Here is a 23,095-nt window from a genome sequence, read left to right as displayed (position 1 = left end):
TGATTTGGCTAGTCTATTTAGCCAGCTTTTACTGCAATCCTGTCTCAGTCTCCAGTGGCTGGGATTGCAGGCAGGCTACCATGCCCACTTGACATTTATATGGGTCCTGGAGATCCAAACTCTGGTCCTCTATTTACACAAGTGTGTTTTATCCCCTGAGCCATTTTTCCAGCCCAAGAAAGTAATTTCTTGAAAATGTATCACAATTTATCTTACGAAGGTTACTTTTCCAGAAAGAGCCCCAAATAATGGAATATCAATATTCATCTAACCACATTTCAAGTTTAAAAAAATTGTGGTGCCTCTATGTCTTGTGTGCATGTGTTTTGGTGTACACATTCTACAGTGTAGAAGTCAGAAGATATAAAAACCAGTTTTCTCCTTTCAGCATGTAAGCACTGGGTCACTGAGCTTGGTGACAGGTGCTTTAGCGACTGTGCTATCTTGCTGGCCTTGCATTTCAAGTTTTAGAAAATGAAATCTACCCCAGGCCCTAGTGGCACACGTCTTTAATCACAGCACCCAGGAGGCAGAGGCAGGTGGAATTCAGAGTTCAAGACCAGGCTGCTCTACAGAGTTAGTTTCAGAACAGCCAGGGTACACAGAGAAACCATATCTAGAAAAACAATGGAAAGAAAACAAAAGGGAGGAAAGAAAGAAAGGAAGGAAGGAAGGAAAGAAGGGAGAAGTTTGCTTTACACCATCCACAAAAGCTGTGACTTGTTAAAATTTAATTCCAGACATCAATTTTAACATAAGCTTACAAAAAGATTACAATATGTACTTAATGTAGTAATTAGTTATAAACATCTTAGCACTTGGTTTTCAGAAAATATTTTGGTGGCTGCTTTAAGAAACAGATCCAGGGGACCAGATGCCTCAGCAGGTGAAAGTGCTTGCTGTACACACATGAACAGGAGTTTAATCCATGAAGTCCTTGTACAAGGCTAGGTGTGGTGCTGCCCATCTGTAATTCCAGCTCTCCCGTAGCAAGATTTCCATAGACAGGAGAACTGACTGGAAGAACTGAATGGAATATGCAGACAACATGGCAGAAACAATAAGAGAGACCCTACCTCAGAACATCCTGGAAGGAAAGGTCAATTCCCCACAGTAGTTGTCCTCTGACTTCTTTACAACTGTGGTGGCATATGCATGTTCTCCTCTCCTACTTAATAATGTAATTTTTTTTTTTTAAGTCATGGGGATTAGAGAGATGGCTCAGTGTTTAAGAGCACTGGCTGTTCTTCCAGAGGACCCAGGTTTGATTTCCAGCATATATACATATGTTCACAACAGTCTGTAACTCCAGTCATAGGGGAATGGATACCTTCTTTCAGCCTCCACAGGCACCAGGCATCCATGTGGTACACAGACACACATGCAGACAAAGACCCACACACATAAAGTAATTTAAAAAAGACATAGTTTGGATCTTGGGGGCAGGGAAATCTGATCCAGAAATATATTACACATCATATGAGTTTTAGTTATTACTATAAATAATAAAAAATGACTTATGAAAATACTACTAAACTGTACTTTGCTAATGAGGGCAATACTCTGAAAGTACAATAATTATTTGCGTTGAAAGTTTTACTGAACAACAGAAAAAAACTAGAAAAACAGAATGTCAGAGCCTTTTAAGGGAGGGCAGATCCATGTTGCCTGTATTTAAATTATAGATGTGTGTAACAGGAGGCATGGCACCTAGAAACCAGAGCTAAAATAAATTCTCTTTTAAATAAACACCTACATTACCTATTTTCCTCTTTAGTATCAGCTAGCTACACACTGCTCCTTAATCCTCCCTTTCTGAAGGAAGAGGGATCAAGCCTCTTACTGGAGAAATGAGGTGTGCCATCAAGAGCCAAGGTGTCTTGGCAAATGCTGCTAGTCAGCAAAAACACACTCTGGTCAGCGAGGTGGCACAGCACTTGCTGTGGAAAGCCTGACGTGAGTCTGATCCCCAGAACCCATGTAAGATGGAAGGAAAGAACCAACCTCACAGAACTGCCCTCTGAACTACATATGCACACTGTGGTACACGTGCCCACACGAATGCATTACAATAAAAATAAACAAAAACTCACGCTTGTATGTCTTCATTTTCTCTTCCATTTATGCCTTTTCCCTCTCCATTCAGCCATCCTTTAGATCCTAACTCCAAACCTGAAGCTACACCAGGCTCTGGAGTAAAAAAGGCAGTCACATATTGCTGCCCTGTCTAAGAACAAGAAACTTAGTCCTTGTTCTCTCTGAGCTGCCAGACCTTTAACTCCCTATCTTTCTGTGTTGTCCACTGACAACTATAATCAACTGTGCTAGGTGGGTGGCATGGATGGGAGGGAGGAGCAGGTGAACACCTATGCCAAAATTAGGGGTTCAGTAAAGTATTCCTGAAAATGTGTAGTCTCGGAGAATGAGTTGGAGGCTGGGAAGGGTCGGATGGGTAGAGGAAATGAGAAAATAAGCAAATATTTGAGATCAGTGATTCTCAGAAGTAGCAAGTGCTGTCTTTAATTTGGTATCTCAGGAAAATGGTGAGGGTATGGTGAGAACTCACAATAGACAAGAGGAAGGGTTAGCAGTATTTATTGAGAAGACAGTTGGAAATGCCAGATGTCTTAAGGCACAGTGCAACATCGAAGTACAGATCCATCCCCACAGGACATTTATGTCGTAACATGGAAAACCATAGATGAAAAATCTTGTATTATTTAATATAAAAACAAAGTAATTTTGTATAATATAAGTTTTCATATTTTGGATTTTGGAACATTTTGTCTTAAGAAATAGACTGATAAAACTCTGTATTTTTTATTTTATTATGTGTCATAATATCAACTATAACGGGTTTGATGACATTCATGCATGTAAACATGGTACTTTGCTTATATTCACCTACCCTCTTACCCGTGTTGTTCGTGTTGGCCTTACCTGTCCATGGTTTTTGTGTGTGTGTGTAAAACTTACAGAGAACTGTTTATAATAATGGAAACCATTACTAACGGAAGCCTAGCTTGAAGAGCCTCCAGTACCACAATTGGCAGTGTCAAATACACTGAGATCTAAAATTCCTTTGAACAAAATTAAGAACTAAATGCTATACTAGTTAAAATACAAAATACAGGAATTTCATTGAACTTCATTAGTACAGACTGTTTGAAAAATATGTTTACAAAAATCAAATATCAAAAATAACTTCATACTCCCTATCTCATTTAAAACTGCAAAAGACTTATCACCATAACTTCAGCCAGAAACTTATCTCAAGCCAGATGATGGGGATGTTGAAAATCCAACCCCTCAGTATTGCTAGGGCAGGGAGAACTCCAAGCCTTCTGTAGTTTCCACTGACCCTGTCTTAGCATATCAGCATCACGACTCCAGTTACGGCCACCTCCCATCTTCTTCTACCATACACAAGCATGTCGTGTCTGTTACCATCACAGAGCATTCATAGTCTACTCTTTTTTTTTTTTCTTCCTTTTTTGGTGTTTTTTAACAATCACACTACGATCTCTTTGATGAGAACTCTAGATTAAGAACACAGTGATTTTCATTGCTATCTTTAATAGCACTGGCAAAACATTTATGCATTACATATTTTTGATTATAAATTATTTAGGTTTATTTTTCTTTGTCCTAGATGTTAGGGCATTATATTCTTTTATATTGTGGGGATGTAGGAGATTTCGTTAACTATGAATTCTGTTGGAAGTAATGAAGATAGTGTTATAAAGTATTTGTTACTTTTAAAAGAGGATGAACTGGATTGCGAGCTACTACTTGGTAAACAGAATGAACACCAGCTAGAGAATACAGTTCTGAAGAAACTAGGTATTTAGTTAAGTTCCCGTGCAGAAGAAACAGTGCACCTTACAGTCCCAACCTGAAGAACAGCTGAATCTGTCAGTGTTTACAGATGCTGGTGAAGGCCCTTAGATTCAGAATTTTAAAGTGGCGCCAATAAGAAAAACCCCTTATATTAGGTAGTGTACCTTGAGTGTAATATTCAACAGCACTTTATTATAAAGTGGCTATCTGTTCATTTTCTTTAAAATCTGGTTTAAGTTTTATTTGAAAAATTTAACAAACAGTGCTAGAAAAATTAGACTTCTACCTGCAGAGTATTTTGTTTGTATTATTTACATTGTAAAAAAAAAATCATCCAGCATGGATCAAAGACCTTAATTTAAAGCCTGAAACACTGCAACTTTTAGAAGAAACCAGAGGTGATATGGGGTAGTCAAGAACTTTTTAAAAGAATACCAACAGCACAGAAACTAACTCTTAAGTATCAACAGATGGGACTGAATGAAAATAAAATAAAAAGTTTCTCTACATCAAAGGATAGTCAGAGTTAACAGACAACACACACAATGGGGGGAAATCTTCAGCTACGGTTCACACAAGGGGCTGTAGCCAGAACTTACAAGGAATTACAGAAATTGAGCACCATGGGGGTGGGGGGAAACCCTGCCAATCAACAAATGGGTATATTAACTGAAAAGACAGTTTTCAAAAAAGAAATACAAGTGGTTAATAATTATCTTTAAAAAGTGTTTAATATCCCTAGCATTCAGGGAAATGCAAATAAAAATTTCTGTGAAGCCAAGTGGTGGTAGTGCAGGCCTTTAATTCCAACACTTAGGAGGCAGAGCCAAGCAGATCTGTGTGAGTTCAATCTGTGTGATGAATGAGCTTTGAGATACCACTTCACTCTAATCAAAATATCTGTCAACAGATACGACAACAACGTTGGAGGGGATGTCAAGAGTTAGTGGGTTTGAGGCCAGTCTGGTCTACAGTGAGTTCCAGGACAGCCAGGGCTACCCTGTCTTGGGGGGGAAAAAAAAAAAGCTAGTGGAAGTACTATAAATTAATACAGCCATTGTGAAAACCATGCAATGTCTGTAGTAAGTGCTTTAAAATCTTGCTTTGTGTTAATAATAATTTCCCTTGAATTTTTCCTATAGACTGTCTTAACATCTATTATTCCTACTGAGGGGTAGCAATATATATATTTACTATCATAAGATATTTTGCAGGAAAATGGATGGTCACATAAGCTTAGAAAGAAAAATAATCGCATGTTCACTCTCATATAGATTCCAGACAATAATATATGTATATAAACAAATGTACACTGGGTATAGTATAACATGAAGAAAAAAGAGACAAAATGCTAAATTTTAGGGGATAAGGAAGGGCTGAGTGCAGGTAATGGCCATGAATTAGGAAGGAGGATATAAAGCGAAGCTGTTTTTCTAGTTCTGCCTGTCATGGATTATTTTGGTTTTTGATGGTGGGTAAATACATAAAATATATCCAATAATTAAAGTATAAAATCTAATGTGAAGCTCCATAGCTCCATAGCTTCCATTCCAAATGCCTACTCTAACTGTATGGAAATTCACTGAGCTGTGTAGGCTTTGGGTCTGGTTAATTTTGATGTAGGTTTTTTTGTTTTAAATTTACAAGTCTTTTTAAATAACTAAATTTTTTTAAACAGAAGAAAAGTTGACCTAATTATATGATCAGACATCATCATTTGGAATTCTAATGAATCTATTTTTCTTCGTTGACTTAAATAGCCCCATGATATGCTTACAGAACTTACAGGTGTCAGCTCAGCCTGCTCTTCTGTGAAGTCAGAGTGGTGCTTGGCCTGCTTACTGGGACAGCTCAGAGAGATAGCATGCTGTGAAAATGGAGGAAGGAAAACAATGATAGGTAACGGGGGTGAAAAGAACAGCTCTCCTAATCACGCACAAAGAGAAATGGATCACTGAAATGACAAACAGCAATGAAAAAAATAGAATTTTGTTTACCGTTTATTCTTTACACAAAAATTAGAAAGAAAATGAAGAACCAGAGGATCCACCTAATCCTTGAATAGCCTTATTTCACTTCTAGACAATCCAGCTGTTAGAGAACCTCTGCAGCGGTGTTGTCCAGAAGCAGTTCATGTTAATGAGCCTTTACTTGCCCTAGACCACTGGCCATACTCTAACCTCCTACCACTGTGTTAATTATCTCTCAAAACCAGTGCTACGTCTCCAGCACCTCAAGCTTTTGCCTTTCTCTTTTCCTTCTTCCCTTACAAAGTGTATTCGGTACTAAATTCACATTTCCCTATCCACCTGTTCATGTTTTATAAGAAGCTAAGCATGTCTCATTCCTCCTTCACTATGCCTGTCACTGAAACGGGTCAACCCACTAGGGTAAGGACAGGGCAAAAAAATGTTCAACTGTTCTGGCTAGCCTGCCTCTTGCCTCTTGTTTCTCTGTACTGCCATATTTCCTGAATCCATACTTGGCAGTTGGGCCACTTCCTAGCCTCCCAATAATTCCTCACTTCTCTGCAACTCTTTCCCCTCAAAGATTTCAGCCTTTGAGTTGTAAAACATTCTGTATTTAATCTTCAAAGTGATTAATGACCTTGCATGTGTGATGTGTTTGTGTATGCCTATGTAGTCACAAGCTGATGTCTGATGTCTTCCTCAATAATGCTCCACCATATTTGCTGAGACGGGGGCTAAACTTGGAGCTCACTCATTTGGCAATGGTGGCTGGCTACCAAACCCCAGGACGCACAGATCACTGCCCCTCACCATTGGGGTACAGACCTGTATCATCATGCCTAGTTTTTACATGGATGCTATAGATCTGAACTCAGATTCTCATGTTTTCATAGCAAGCACTTAGCTCACTGAGCTATCTCTCCAGTCCCTGTTGACGACAGTTTCTCCTTTGCACTCCAGTGCAGCGCCTAGGCACTGAGTATCTGTGTGACATTAAGTAGCTGCTTATGGAATGTATAACTACTTCTGCTTTGTCTTCATGCCATATGCTTTGTTAGATTAAGACTCTCTTCACTTTTCTATGTACTATCCATTAAACATGTTCTGCAGCACTATTTCAGTTCCTAGATCAAAGAAGTCTATAAATTCTATATGGTCAAGGTTGTTTGCACAAACTAGAAATGGGAGTAGCCATGACAAACAGAAAAAGGTCATGACAAATGCAGCCAACTCTCAAATAGCTTAGAGGAAAAAAATACACACAAAAGGAGCAATAAGATTAATGCTTCAGATATAACAGGATGAATGCACATTTGAACTCACAGAGACAGCACAAACAAGGCCTGCAAGAGTTTAAGCTAGATGGGGTCCCAGCACTAAGAGGGGGAAGTGCACATGGGGTCCCATCCCTAAAGAAGCTATCTGCAATTGATTCCCTCTAGCAAAGGAAAAATCCGTTTTCTCCATTGAAGTCTCACAGATATATTAGCCATACCTCAAGGCAGGTCAAGAGGCTGCAGTGATACTAATAAGGTGTTTCTACTTTCTTTCCAAATCCCACTAAAACAAAAATAAAAAGTTTAAAAATATGTCAAACTTACAAGCAGACAAGGACAGTTTCTGGAAGATACAAAGTGTATGTCTGTGTATTAACCAACCTGAAAGGCTGAACGACAGCCGACTGCTGCTCTAGTTCAGAGAAGAGCAGAACAGCACATGGCTTTGTGTCACCTGATCAGAAGCAGCGTAGTAACAAGTGGGGCTACACAGATAGAAACCAGTCAGTCCTCCCTAGAGTTCCTTCTTCATCTGCCCATCAGCAGTGTACTTATCTTTAGGCTGACATTCATTCATAGGCCCAACAGGCCAGCCCACTGCTTGAGATGAAGTCCACTCAGTTCTGCAACCTCAGGCATGTCATCTTCAGAGTTCATGCTGTTCACGAGGGATCTTTCTGGGGCTCATTAAATGATAGGTGGTTGTGTGGAAAAGTGCCCACACTGGTAAGAACAGAACTGACCAAGGCTTGTGAAAACGTCGCACTGCACAGGAAGCAGTAATATCTTACAGTAATGAATGTTAAGTCTAAGGCCCCTCTGAGGCATGCTCTTACTCATTTACAAAAGCTATACCATATACGTTAGGCCTAGGTCTTATAATGTTCTTCATGGCACTCTTCCTGTTCTGCATGCACTTACTAATCTGGGGGTGATTTTAAAATAAACAGTAGTATCTGGTGACTTTTCTGAACAATCATTTCTTTTCAGTGCTGGAGACTGACTGCAGAGCCTTGTCTATGCTATGTAAGCAATGCACCATTGGACTACATTTCTGGCCCTACCTAGAAATACTCTATAACCAATCTTTTATTGTTTTTGTTTGAAACAGTGTTGTTCCCTGCAGTCAGGCTGAAGAACTCATACTCATTCTCCTGTACTAGCCATCTCTAACTAATCTTAATTCAGTATGTTCCCAAGAAAAAGATGTAAGGAAAAGGAAAACCCAAGATTGTTTTTCCTGAAAACAATTTGCTCCAATTTGCTATTAATTTTCTACCTGGAGATAACATTCTCAAATGGAGTGATTTTATCTTTCACTGGTGTGCAATCATGTCTACAACTGGAAGGGAGCTACTGGTCCCTACTGAGTTCAGGTTAGGGGTGCTGCTAAACATCGTACAACATCCAGAGTACCATCTCACAACTAATCTAACTAGCCCGAAGTGTCAGCTGTGTTTGTGCTGAGAAACAATCCTACATCCAAACCTGTTCTTTTCCCTAACAGACTGCTGAAATACTGGCTGCCAGGGAAATGTCCTTCATGTCAGAGACAGGCAGAATCATCTCTGCAGAGAGTTAATGGTCTGAGGGAAAAGACATAAATAATAATAAATAAATAAACAATAGGAGGAAAATGACGTTTAATAGGAAAGAAATTAATAGAATATTAGTTCTGTTCTAGCTAAGCAAGATTGAATCAACTGTTATAAATTAAGAGTTGAAAATGATAAACATAGTGAAAATGAAGGGTTTTGTTTGCCTGGTCTTTTTTTGTTTTGTTTTTAAAAAGCAAAATGTTATCCCTTAAAAGAAAGTATATTCTTTATAGGGTTTTGCAGCGAACTTCAAGTATACGGTCACAGTAATAAAAGGACTGAGTGTTCTGGGAGGGCTGGGGGTTTAGCTCAGGGGTAGAGTGTGTACATATAAGGGTCTGGACTTGCTTGATCTCTAAGACCCACCCCCCAAAAAAAGGAGAAGGAAGAAAGGAAAGAAGGAAATAAAGAACAATAACTACATGTGAGACAGCGGAGAACTAGAAAGCATGGAGTAGGAGTAGAGAAGGAAGGGCGGTATCTAAACACAAGCTATAGTCCTGCCTTTCAACATCAGGACCTAATATATACAGCAAAGTTTAATGATATGGGCATAAATGTTATAAGAACCAGCTCCACTGGGGAGAGGGCTCAGAGATTAAGAGCAGTGGCTGCTTTTCTAGAGGTCCTGAGTTCAATTCTCAGCAACCATATGGCTCCTAACCATCTATAATGAGATCTGGTGCCCTCTTCTGGCCTGCAGACATACATGCAGGCAGAAAGCTGTGTACATAATAAATAAATAAATAAATCTTAATACAATAAACAAACAAATAAAAACAATCAGCTGCAAGATTAGAAAGTGCTTATTTCTGGGAGCAAAATATAACATGTATATGGTAGAAAATATTTAATAAGTCTGAAAGAACTATTTAATTCCATGTATGAAGAACTAATTATAATTTTCAAAGTTGTATTTGATTTGAAGTCTGTTTGGTAGTTTTGGATCTAATGATCTCATCGTTTTTTTTTTTTTTTTTTTTTTTTTCTATTTGAATTACAACATAGTGTATCAAGAAAAAAGAATATTGAAGAATATTTTTTAAAATCACTCTGGAAAAGATAAGAAGAGACCGGATAAGATTTTAGACTATTCCTAATTTACCTATCAAACTTCATGTTGAAAATGTTATATTAAATACTACATCACCAAATACTGTTATCTTTACCCATGGGTATTTAATGTGCTTCCTGACACCTGAGACTTTTCACTTTATATTCTCTTACACTGTTTGAACTTCAGTGATTGGTATTTTCCAGACAGAGAAACAAAGGGACAGGACAGGTAGTCAGTAATTAGTTCTCATGCATTTTGGCCTAACTCAAAATAATAAGACAGAAAGGAAGTAATAACAAACAAGACAAAGAAGAGAAAAACACATCTCTAATGAATACTGCTTACTTATATATGTCAGCATGTAATGTAAATCTGACAGGCATGAAATGAGCCACTGAGGAGCTGGTGCTAACTAACAAGGCTCGTGAGCCATAAAGGAAATAGGCATAATTTCTTCATAAAGTAGAAACTGGTTTTCAAATTCCTTATAGAATACAAATGTAGACAAGATCCATTTTTAATAAATGAGGGTTTATTCTTTAGGCTTATATAATTTGTGTACTTTCTTTGCAACGCTCATTTGTCTCTAAACCACAATGATGGTCAGTGCTTGCCTTTTGTGCTCCATAGTACCTGAAACAAAGCTAAGCATTTGGGTAAATACCTGAGTTACTGAATAATTTAAGTTAATCTAAAGAATTAAATTAGCTGGGCAGGGGAGGGTCTAATGACGGCAGATAGTACAAATCTCAAGTGTCTCTGTAACTCTTTCAACAGTGTTTCACAGTATCTCGCACTAGTGGTAATAATGCACATATTCTTTTACTTTGTACTAGAGTTGTAAGTACAACCTCGTTGGAAAGGCTGATGTTGGTCTGCTCCATTCATTTTCTTTCTTGTTCCTACCATACAACAAAATTGCTGTCTTCTCGATATAAAGAGATCAAGAGAGAAACCTCTTTCTTTTGTTAAATATGGTATCACAAATACACTCCCAACTCTTATCCCAAGACACTCAGGGAAAAGTTGTATTCCATCACCTATATTTTGAATCTCAGAATCATTTATAAGGAAGAGAAGAAGGCACACCAAGTAATAGGAATTACATTTTTCTTATGAGAAACTGATGTCTGGAGACTGAATAACTCACCTAAGTTCCATGGGTACCAAATGACACACACACATGTTCTGGAAATCCAGCTTCTATATCATACTGACTAACCCTCTGATAATAGAATGGAGCAAACTCTAAGCAGTAGAACCTTCGAAGACTACAATGAAGATTTATATGGCCCTATGGCCTTACTTTAATCATGTTAAAAATTATCAGCTTTTTAACTGTTTATGGCTTTGCAAATCATAATTCATTTTTTTAATCACATGGAATAACTGGCATTAATTCAAGGGATTCTAACAAGTCAGAAGACAAAAGAAAAATGAAAGCCTCTTCTAGTTCATCTTTGTGACACTGGTATGTCTGGTGGCACACTCCTGTGGTCTATTTAGCTTAGAAGTACTTTTGATAAATTTTAAATGTTAAAGATGTAAGAAAGTCAATTAAAGTATATTGAAACAAAACACAGCATTTTCTCTGTATTTTAAGGCCAAAATAAGAGAAAAACTTTCTCTATTTACCTCAGTAATTGGCTGTCCCTGGTGTGTTGTCAAATCAAGTTCTTGAGGGCGTGTCACTTTGTCAATATCCAAAGAATCCATGCTGGAGGCTGCAGAAGTGATGCTTGACCGGGAGGAATTGCTGATGGAGCGAGCTTCAGCATCACTCACAGTGCCTGCTGAGGCGGTCCTTCTGTGCTGATTTGTCACTAAAGGCTTGGAGTCTTCTACTACCGACTGCTGAGCAGCCTCATCCATGCTCAAGGAAGCCTGTTCTAACTGTGCAGTGATGTCATCCAGGGAGTAGTTAGCGTGGGAGGGTTTAGCTGTTCTGTTAGAGGAAGGTGGTAGTCCTCTCAGGGTGCCATGTTTTGATGTGTGTCGGCCCGCAGGCTGCTTCTGAGTGACTTTTGGCTGTTCTGTGACTGGACGCTTACTATTCCCTGAGCCGATGCTGCTAAGCTCCTGCTCTATAGAGCACAGGTCGGCCATCAGGGCATCCAGGTCCACAGTCTCGCCCTGACTCAGAGCTTCTGCAGAGAGAAGACCAAAGTGTCAGAACATAGTCAGAATTTATATATTCTAGTATAAATTAGCCACAGGCAGTGGGAAAAAAGGCAAAACGGTACATTTCATTGGATCTAAAATCAATCAAATAAAGTACTTAACAGGTTTTGTTTTAAGTCCTGAGAGAATTTTTAGAAACAAATAGCCTATCCTTTCAGACCTCTGGTAAGACTGTATAGTTGTCAATAAAGTTGTAAGTTTAAAGACAAAATACTGAAAACACTTTGTACTATTCCATGGTTTTATCCCAATCTCTCAAGTAACTTTGTACTACTACTATGCTGGTTTGATGAAAGTCAGAGTTATCCAAAAGGAGGAAACCTCAACCGAGAAAAACGCCTTCGTAAGACTGGCTGTAAGGCATTTTCTTAATTAGTGGAGTCCAAGCCCACTGTGGATGGTGCCATCCCGTTGCTAGTGGTCCTGGCTTTCATAAGAAAACAGGCTGAGCAAGCCAAGGGAAGCAGCATCCTCCATGCCTGTCTCAGCCCCTGCCTCCAGGTTCTCGCTGTCTAAGTTCCTGTCTTGACTTCCTTCAATGAAAGAAGTATAAGCCAAATAAATCTTTGCTTCCCAACTTTGGTTATGGTGCTTCCATCACAGAAGTAGAATCCCTAAGGCAACTATTAATATGGTCAATATCCAGGTAGATATAGTTATTACCAAGAGAGAGAAGGGCATAAAGAGGAAAGTCTAAAAAAAATAGAACATTTATTGCAAACACTAAGAAGTGACTAGGTACATTAAAAACAGGTCACACAGGCTGATTTTTAAATTATTAAGAAAAATTTTCTTTAGACTTTAATCCAGTCAGAAAACAATGCAATGAGCTTGCTGTGAGCTTTCTCTTTAGTATACACAGTATCAAGTATTAAATATATGACAAGAAACCCACGTTATGTTCTAGTTTCTTTTTCTGTGATTAATCTGAATATTCATAAGTTAGCTCAGAATGAAGAGATGGCTCAGGAGCTAAAAGCATGTATTGTTCTCCCAGAGAACCTGAGTTCCATTCCTAGTACCCACGTTAGATGGTTCACAACCACCTGTAAGTCTAACTTCAAGATTATCTGACACTTCTGGCCTCTGCTGGGTCCGGTACTCATGTGTATACCTACACACACGTGCGTACACACACACACACACACACACACCCACACACCCACAGAATTTTCAAAAAGAAAAACAAAACTCAGTCAAGTTACGTATATAGTTTTTATACCATTTGACATTTAGAATTCATTTCTATTATTCCTATATTATAGTTTACTTAATCAAATCTTACCATTCAAGTTGTATATGGAGAAACGGTAAGAAAAGTTGGCCATATTTGTTTCCTGGCGAAGAGGAGATCTTTTTACTGGTTCTTTGGGCTTGTCAGAATCCAAACTCTTTAAAAGAAGAAAGTTTAACAAGTTGTATTAGTGTGGGTTTTCATTACACACAAAGGTGAGTGAACTGCTGTACTGTCTTAGTTTCTCTTGATGTGATGAAAATACCATGACCAAAAAGCAAGTTAGAGAGGAAAGGTTTTATTCAGCTTACACTTCCATATCGCTGTATGTCATCTAACAGAACATCTAAAAGAACAGGACAAGAACTCAGACAGGGTAGGAACCTGGAGGCAGGAGCTGATGCAGAGGCTATGGATGGGTGCTGCTTCTTGGCTTGCTGCTCATGGCTTGTTCAGCCTGCTTTCTTATAGAACCCAGGACCACCTGCCCAGGGATGGCCCCACCCACAATGGGCCTTCCTCCATTCATCACTAATTAGTAACATGCCCTACAGGCTTGTTTACAACCCATCTTATAAAAGTATTTTCTTGAGCTGCCCTGCTCTCAGATGACTTAATTTTGTGTCAAGTTGACATAAAACTATCCAGTACATATATTAAAAATGCTAAAGTTTCTTCTAAATGCTAGCCCCAAGGAAAAACATAATTGGTTTTCATTAGTTATCGCTAATTTCTAAATATATACTTACTAATACACCATGGACTCAAAACTGTCACAGTTCAGGGTAAATACCTTTTCAAATATATCATTTAGTCAATGACGTCATTCTACATAATTCACTATGAAGTATATGACTATGGACATGGTAAAGAACTATGAAGAGAGAGTTTGGTTCTCTCTTACCTCAAAGGGCTTTGTTTTTGATCTAGCATAGCCTCATTTATGTCTCATTTATGTCCTATTATAAAGGACAATCATGAACTTCATTCCCTCCCTCCCTCCCTTCCCTCCTTTATGGTGTTGAGGACTGAACCTAAGGCCTCGTGCACAGCAGACACTCAAACCTTCCACCAGGTCATACTCCTAGGCCTTACCATCTTACAGTGGTGCTCTTCTCACCTGGAAATTTTCTACAATAAGGGAAAAGGTATCTAAACAGAAAATCACAACAATGACAGAGGAGGAGGAGGGAAAAAGTCCAACTACTTAAAGCTAGAGTAGTCTGTTACAACTAATTTCTGTATAAATGTCATATAAGTTCAAGTTTTAAAAAAGAATTTTGGTGCTGGGCATAGTAGCACATGTCTTTATTTCTAGCACTTTGGAGGCAGAGGCAGGCAGAGCTCTGTGAGTTCGAGGCCAGCCTGGTCTATAGAACAATTCCCAGGACAGCCAGGACTACACCCTGTCTTGCAAAAACAAAAACAGAACCTCAGATATTCTATTTGTAGAATTATAGAGTTATATTAGAATGCTATCTTTATTATTTACCGATCTCTAGACTTTATAGCTCATATAAATAATGCCCATCTTGTTTTTAGATAAACTCTGCTTGTAGCCCAAGCTGAGCTAAAACTCACTGTATATAGCAGAAAATGGTCTTAAATGAAGATGACCTGCAGAGTGTTGGGATTACAGTTAGAAGCTACCACACCTGCCTTAAGTGGTACTGGGAATGGCACCTGGTCTCTGTGTTGTTAGGGAAGCATATATATACTCCCAGTCTCCATTCCATTTTTAAAGATTTATTCTTATGTGTATGAGTATTTTGTCTGAATGCATGTAAGTGTACTGTGATGATCTGAATATGCTTGACTCAGGGAGTGGCACTATTAGGAAGTATGGTCTTGTAGTAGGTGGTGGAGGTGGTGTGTCATTGTGGGCCTGAGCTTTAAGTCCCTCATCCTATCTGCCTGGAAGTCAGTCTTCTCCTAGCAGCCATCAGATGAAGATGTAGAACTCTCAGCTCTGCCTGCACCATGCCTGCCTGGATGCTATCATGCTCCCTCCTTGATGATACTGGACTGAACCTCTGAACCTGTAAGCTAGCCCCAATTAAATGTTGTCTTCATAAGAGTTGCCTTGGTCATGGTGTCTCTTCACAGCAGTCAAACCCTAACTAAGATATGTGCCATGTGTGCATGTAGTTCCTGTAGAGGCTAGAAGAGGTAGCTGAATCCCCTAAAACTGGAGTTACAGTTATGAGCTGCTACTTGAGTGCTGAGAACCAAACGTCTGTCCTCTGTAAAAACAGCCAGTGTTCTTAACCACTAAGTTATTTCTTCAGTCCTTTATCCTGTTTTTGAAGCTCTCAAATGAATGTGATCCAGAACCTACTCAGTGTTTTTTTTTTCAAAATTTCAAAAAACAGCTATGAAATTCTCCTTTAGCCTTAAACCTAATTCTTCAGAAGTAATTTTAATTAATTCTTTCAATAAAGCTGGAGGGAAAATATTTTTCATAAAATTTCTATAAAATAACATGACTAAAACTGAGGACTTATGAAAAGTCAACTTCTTTCCAGTTCAAATAAATGAACATGCATTTTAAATTACCTGTCCATGGTGCTGAGAGACTGAGACGGAGACACTGAGAAACACCCCTTAGGTCAAGAAATTAGTAATATAATATGGTGATTTTTAACCTGTGGGAAGGTTGCTAAGAATTTGCAAAAAGAAAAAAAAAAAAAACCCTACAGATCTTCCAGGAAAATGCCCAACATACATTTTTTTTTTTAACAACTGTTTTAAAGGAATCATTAACTATTTAAAACTTATTTGATTAACCTGTAACACTGAATATTGCACAGGTAGTGAACTAAAAATAGTAAAATAAATCTGAATCTTAGTAAGTCAATTATTTCTTAAAATACCCATAAAACTAACATGTTTATAGTAAGTCATAGTATGCATTGGTTTTAATGTTTCTCTTTAATGACAGATTTCTATGATGAAAAGTTAAGCGACTTGAAATATATGTGAGAATGTAGTACTGAGTGTGGAGAAGTACCATCTGAGTGGAGTTCCTACCTCAGCCAAGGCAGCTTGACTTATTCCTACCTGCTTTCTCTTTTTGGCCTCCTACTCAAGTATACAACCACTTGGTCACAGACACAACACAGTAGCTGGCCCTTGGATAATTTCCTTTATACACTATTATTTTTATTTGTTTCTTCTCTTCCCAGCTGTATTAATTACTATTGCTGTGAAAAAAAAAAAAAAAGAGTTTATTTGGGTTTAGGGTTCCAAAGGGATAATTGTCATCCATCATGGCAGAGAAGCCTGGCAGAGTAGGTTGGTAGAAGAAGGGGGGGGGGGGTGGAGAGATGGCTCAGCGGTTAAGAGCACTGACTGCTCTTCCAGAGGTCCTGAGTTCAATTCCCAGCAACCACATGGTGGCTCACAACCTTCTGTAATGGGATCTGATGCCCTCTTCTGGTGTGTCTGAAGATAGCTACAGTGTACTCACTTACATAAAATAAATAAAATAAAATAAAAAGAAGAAGCAGAGGGAGCAAACTAGAACAGGTGTGAAGTTTTAAACTCTCAAATATGTCCCTCTGTCATACTTCTTTCAGCGAGGTCACACCACTCCCCAATAACCTCTCCAACAGAGCTACTGACTTGGGACCAAGCATTTAAACACCTAATTTTATAAGAAACACTTCTTATTCAAACCACTACACCAGCATGTAGCTGGACATTTAGTCATCATCTTTATGACAACACTGCTTTCTGAAAAAAAAAGTTAAGAAGAAGTGGCTCAGTTAAGCCACATATATAGCACATATATAGCACATGCGTGATGGCCTGAGCTGAGATCTGCAGCACCCATGTAAAAGATGGGAATGTATGCCTGGGCGGGCTCTATCACCATGGCAATGGGGAGGCAGAGACATGAAGATCCCTAGGGCTTGCTGGTCAGCCAGTCTAGACAACTGGTGAGCCTCAGGGTCAACAAGAGACTGTTTCAAAAAATTAAGGGTGAGGGCCAGAGAGATAACTTAGATGGTTAATGTAGTGAGAATTTTGGTTTCTAAAACAAAACACAGAAACAGGAATGTGCATTCATTTTAATCTCAGGTGTGGGGACGTGGGGCTACTTCAGACTTTCTGCAGCGGCTGCCTTGTGCTCTAGCAGAGGTGTGATTTTGTCAGCTGCAGATAGTTTCTGTGATTGTGTGACATTTGAAATTCTGGGGGACTGGGAGGGTAGGGTAGGTAAGAGGTGAAGGGTGGGGGTGACTATTGGTAGCAGTTTGTTAAGTAGTCATGCTCAAAGAAGAAAGAAGAAGAAATTAGATATCCTGCCAGCGAAGATCAACCTTCCCCAAGGAACTCAACGTTCCAATCAGCAGAAGTCTAACCATCGTGTTGCCCTTTTCCTTTCCATCCTTTTGTCTATCCTGTCTAGTGTTAGGGGTTGAAAGGATGGAAAAGGGTGGAGAATGGTGGAAGAAAGAAAAATCCACGGAGTAGCAGAGAGTTACAGGTTAAAGTCCTTGCTGTCAAGCCTTAAAATCAATCCCTGAGACCCACATGGTAGAAAGAGAGAACCAACTCCACAAGTTCTCCTCTGACCTCCATATACTCCACAGCATGCAACCCCTACCTCCATACAGTATAAATATGCCATAAAAATAGAAGTAGATACAAGATATAATGGCTAATCTCGGGTATCAGGTTGGCTGCATCTGTAATAAAGTTCAAGCAGCTGCACACAGCTGTGAGGGATTTTCTTGATTGGATTATTTGAGATGGGGAGGCCCATTCCTTCTGGTGGCATCTCACTTAAAAGGACATGAAGGAAGGAAGCTTTTGCTTTTTTTGCCTGCTTGCCTACCCTCTCACTGGCAAGTTCATCTATCCTGTGGCTAACTTATTCCTTTGCCGGTATTAGAATCTACTTCTTTAGGATCCAACATAGACTAATACACTAATTCTCAAGGAATGCCCCAAGACTTCAGCACCAGAATGGAAGTGCTGAGACCTGCACCTCTGGACTCAACAGTTACTGAATTCTTGGCCTTCCCATCAGAAGCAGCCATTGCTGGCTGGATCACAGTCTGTAAAAACTCTAATAACCACCTCCTTTGATAGGTATATATTCACTCTACCAGTTCTGTTCCTTACGAGAATGCTGACTCATCTACCGGATGCTAACCTCTGGCCTCTCTATACATGTGTCCACACTAACATGCTTCTCACTGAGAACCGCAAAGAAGAAAATTAAATAGAAATGGTTTGCTACTTACAGACATCAAAAGATAGTTTGATAAAAATGTTACCTTTTCTTATTACAGCTTATAGTGGTTAGAATGAGAATTGTTCCCATAGGCTCATATATTTGAGTGTCTGGTTCCCGGATATGGCCTTGTAGAAGGAGGTGTGTGGTTGTGGGTAGGCTTTGAGATTTCAAAAGTCCAGCTAGGTCTAGTTCCTTACTCTATCTCCTGCTTATGGAGCTCAGCAGCTCAAGTCATCCTTAAACTCCATCAAGTAAAACCAACCTGAGTTACATGAGGCCCCATCTCAAAAAATTAAGCAACCATACATCACCACATTAGCGACAAAAAATCTACAGCCCAATAAAACAAAGAAAACAACAAAACAAAAACCAAAACCCAAACACACTTTTAGAACTATTTTAAATGTAGCCTGGATAAACTTTTATTCAGTATTTTGAATATATGAATATTCAAAATATTTCAGTAGTTTGAAAATATGAGCTAGAAAATACAAATGTCATAAAATGGTTTTAAATTGGTTATAGAACAAAATATGTCAAAATTTAGATATTTAAACTTTAGACTTTAAAATTGTCTTGGTTTACAATCTCAAATTTGTAAAAGAGATATTAAGTCTCCTCTTAGATTAAGAGAAACTCTGATAAATAGCTGTTTTTTTAAACCCTAGAATGACTACAGAAAAGAGCTGGGTGACAGCTCAGTTGACAAACCACTTGCAAGAACAAGGACATGTATCTGACTCCCAAACCCAAATCTAAGTGGTGGGCACTTGTAAATCCTAGCCCTGGGGAGGCAGGCATAGCAAGATCCCTCAGGGTCTAGCTTAATTAGTAAGCATTTTGCCAATGAAAGACATATTATATCTGGAGACTTCTCCTTAGGGAGCTCATTCTGATATTTACCTACTTTCTTCTGAGCACCTTCCCCCACTCTAGCCCTGGTGCTTAAGCTTATACTAAACTTATTCTTAATAGAAATCTTTCAATTCTGCTTCATTAAAAGGGGGAGGGGCTAGGGGAAAAAAGAGGAGAGAAAGAGAGAGAGAAAGAGACAGACAAAGGACCCTATGTTTCAAAGAAGTGGTCAAAAAAAGAAACCCTGAGGATATCCTCTGGTCTCTACCTGCATGTACATGTATGCATAGATGAACATGCATATCACATATACATGTTCACATAAGCATATGCAAATAATAACCATAAAAATATTATCTTGCATTGTGAAGTTTCTATTCATCTGTTAATGTTTTTTTCTTTTAGCAATATTTTAAAACTTAGCCTGCATCCATATTTTTTGTCTATACATGAAATGTTAAACATGTAGTGATAGCTTCCAATCTTCAGCCAGGTTTTCAACACTTCTAACCTGAGTAAGTCTGTCCAGTTCCCCAAGCCAAGCCCCAAACATTTTATCCAGGTCCTGATCTTCCTTGTCACTGTCTTCTTCGGCACCATGGTCAATCTCTTCATCTGATAGTTGCTCCATCTGAAATACAGATATTTGTGTTGAATGAGCAGTTGCAAATCTAACTTAAAAAGTACCCAGAACAAGGTCTGTTGTATGGTGTGACTCTCTGAAATCAAATCTTCAAAATTAAATCATTCATAGAAAAACAGAAATGATTAGCAATGAAGACAATGTTGACAAGCAAAAATGAGGATGGAAGCTTCCGTTCTTTAGGGAAGTTAGTTCCCTCAAGGAAGGGAGACTATCAAACTGTTATAACTAAATTCACAAACAACAATTTCAGAAATATGCAGGGTACTCCTTTTAATCAGCAGAGTGTGGCTGTAGTATCCACCTCTCTGCCAACAGAGTCTACAATACTCCAAATATACTTTCAAAGACTTCAACAGAATCCCATAAATATTAGGCTATTTTGTCAGCCATGTTAAAATTTCACTTAAATTTCCTGATCCATTACACAAGGACAACTATGTTCTGAAACAGAGAACACTCGGTACCTCAGATCATGTACCAACATGCAGAGCATGCAAAGTTACTGAAGATACAAAAAATCCAAGTCATTGGCAGGTAAAGTTCTGCAAATTCCTAGCCTTCAGAGACCTCTCTTCACCATTTCTTTCGGCTTTTGAGACAGCATTTCTTTGTGCAGCATTGGCTGTCCTGGAACTCGCTCTGTAGACCAGGCTGGCCTCGAACTCAGAAATCCGCCTGCCTCTGCCTCCCAAGTGCTGGGATTAAAGACACGTGCCACCTGGCTCCCCTCACCATTTCTTGCTTCCTCAGTCCTCCAGCTTTTCAGACACCCTGTCTTGCTTGTTGGAACATACAGACATGCTCCAATCTCTAGCCTTTTCAAGGTCAGCTCTCCGACCTGGAACTCCTTCCTCCAGATGTGTGTGCCCTTGCTTCATTTGGGGTTCTGCCTAAATAAGCATCCCATCAAAACAGCACTCCACTCTTGTTACCTTCTAGCCCTTGTATCATTTTAGTTTTCTTCATATTATTTGGGGGGTGGGGGTGGGGGTGGGGCAGAGGAGATATACTTTCTTTATGTAGTCCTAGCTTTTCTAGAACTCCATGTAGACTAGGCTGACCTTGAACTCAGAGATCTGCCTACCTCTGCTTCCCAACTGCTGGGACTAAAGGTGTGTACCAGCACACCTGGCTTCTTTTAATAGTCACACGTATTGTTTCTATTCTTCACCTGAAAGAAAGATTAACTTCTGTATCTATACACTTTGAGTGGCTGGCACTTGGGTCACAGTCATGTCATAAGTATCTGTTTAATAAATGAATATTTAAACACACCACCACTACCATCAACACCCACTTTTTAAAAGGTCCCTAAGAGCTTTATTTAAGAACAAAACCTATAAAATAAATACTAATATACAAATAATAAAGGACTGATGCTGAGTATTAGTCATTTAGGACAGGTTGGTGCTTCATTTCATTTGAATCTGGATAGACTGCCCAGGAGTTAAGACCCAGGTTCCATATCTAAGCTTGTAACTGCAGTTCCAAGGGATCTGATGCCCTCTTCTGGCTTCTACACACACTGCATATTATACACAGTTCACAAGCATATGCTCAGATACATACACATAAGTTGTTTTTAAAAAAGTGAAACAGCCGGGCAGTGGTGGCGCATGCCTTTAATCCCAGCACTTGGGAGGCAGAGGCAGGCGGATTTCAGAGTTCGAGGCCAGCCTGGTCTACAGAGTGAGTTCCAGGACAGCCAGGGCTACACAGAGAAACCCTGTCTCAAAAAACCAAAACCAAACCAAAACAAAACAACAAAAACAAACAAAAAAACCCAGAACTTTTAATTTAATCTTACATATTTTTTATTGAGACAGGGTCTCATAGAGTCAAGGCTGGCTTCATACTTCTCAAACTCTAAGTAGCCAAGGATGACTGTAAACTTCTGACCCCCTTGCTTCCGCTTCCCAAGTGTTGGGATTTACAGGTGTGCACATTAGAATGTATGGGGTGCTGGGCATGGAAGCAAGAACTTCTTGCATGCTAGGCAAGCTCTCTATCAAGTCAACTATGCTCCCAGTGTTAGCTTAACTTAGTTACCATAACAAATAGTTACACCAACTATTTAAGACTTTATTCAACTGCAAATGAAGAAAATTGGGCTGAAAAAAATTAACTTTTCCCAAGCTTAATAATAGTAAATAACAGTGAGAAAATTCATATGACTATTTACTATATTAGTAATATTCTAGAGTTGCTTTTACTGGCTACCATGTATATAGATAAGTTTGAGAAGAATATACTTTTTTAAATACCTCATTTTCTTTCAATAACATTTATTGAGTAACTCTCATATGACAGCACTATGATAAGAAAGGAACACTGCTACAAGGTTAGCTAAAACCCATTTCCTAGTGGAACCTTATTCTACAGGCATGAGGAATGCACATTCAGAAGGACAACTTGTGGAAATTGGTTCTCTCCCACATGGATGTCCCAGGGGTGAAACTCAAGTTTGTCCAGCTTAGCGGCAAGCACTCTTACCTGATGAATCATCTTGCTAGTCCCATTTAGGGGAAAAAAACCCTAGTAATCTACCATTGTTATATGTTAGGCAGTAAATAATTATGCTCAATTATTAAGGGTCAGAAATTATAGTATATATAGTAAACTCAACTGCACACAATGTAACTATCCATTAAGTATAGCTTAGTATGAAGCAATATTATTCTTGTTAAATTTTCCATAAAAATAATTACTCAAGTCCATTTCCACTATTAACCTTTGTTTAGGAGTGTGATTTATTATTCAATTTCTTCTTTCAGAGTGGAGGGAATTGTGATTATCCAGAAAGGTGGGCTTCTTAGGGCCTAAGACTCTGGATAAGATAATATTCTAGGTAGAGTATACTATAAGGAAGTGGGGAGAAAGTGGATGATGAAAGAGGGCAGGGACAGATGAGAGACAAACAAAAATGGACAAGAGAAGAACTGAGGCAAGCTCCTGTCTTTTAGGCCCTAGGAAAGGAGATGCATGCTATTCCCCCCATTCACAACGCCACCGACAGCAACTGTATTCTTAACATGGTACAAAGGGAGAAAGGTACATACTGGTTTATATTCAGAGAACAGAGTGACTGTATCAAGAAGGGAAAGACCACTGGAAAGGTATTCTAAATACTAGGTGGAGATAATTATACATAAGGAAATTGAAGATCTAGAAAGAAACACATTTACACAA

At 38.9% G+C, this 23,095-nt stretch overlaps 1 protein-coding gene across 8 annotated transcripts in view; it reads right to left on the bottom strand.

Annotated features, from left to right (window-relative positions):
* Raph1 (Ras association (RalGDS/AF-6) and pleckstrin homology domains 1) overlaps positions 1 to 23,095 on the bottom strand; it is a 77,678-nt gene that overhangs the window by 28,517 nt on the left and 26,066 nt on the right. For 6 of the 8 annotated variants that reach the window (XR_013109518.1, XM_076931809.1, XM_076931810.1 and 3 more), the window contains exons 2-5: positions 19,772 to 19,891; positions 13,209 to 13,314; positions 11,378 to 11,889; positions 5,627 to 5,707 (exon numbers count right to left, since the gene is read on the bottom strand). Coding sequence is in view for 7 of the 8 variants with exons in the window: in XM_076931809.1 (XP_076787924.1) it covers positions 5,627 to 5,707; positions 11,378 to 11,889; positions 13,209 to 13,314; positions 19,772 to 19,891 (819 nt within the window). In the remaining variant the exon portion in view is untranslated. The remainder of the gene's footprint in view (positions 1 to 5,626; positions 5,708 to 11,377; positions 11,890 to 13,208; positions 13,315 to 19,771; positions 19,892 to 23,095) is intronic. The other 2 variants (XM_076931811.1, XM_034498466.2) reach the window with 1 other exon arrangement.

This window comes from Arvicanthis niloticus, chromosome 3 (genome assembly GCF_011762505.2).
Source record: "Arvicanthis niloticus isolate mArvNil1 chromosome 3, mArvNil1.pat.X, whole genome shotgun sequence".
NCBI lineage: Eukaryota > Metazoa > Chordata > Mammalia > Rodentia > Muridae > Arvicanthis > Arvicanthis niloticus.
Note: the sequence above shows the minus strand (reverse complement) of the source record. Positions and strands in the feature narration are given on the sequence as shown.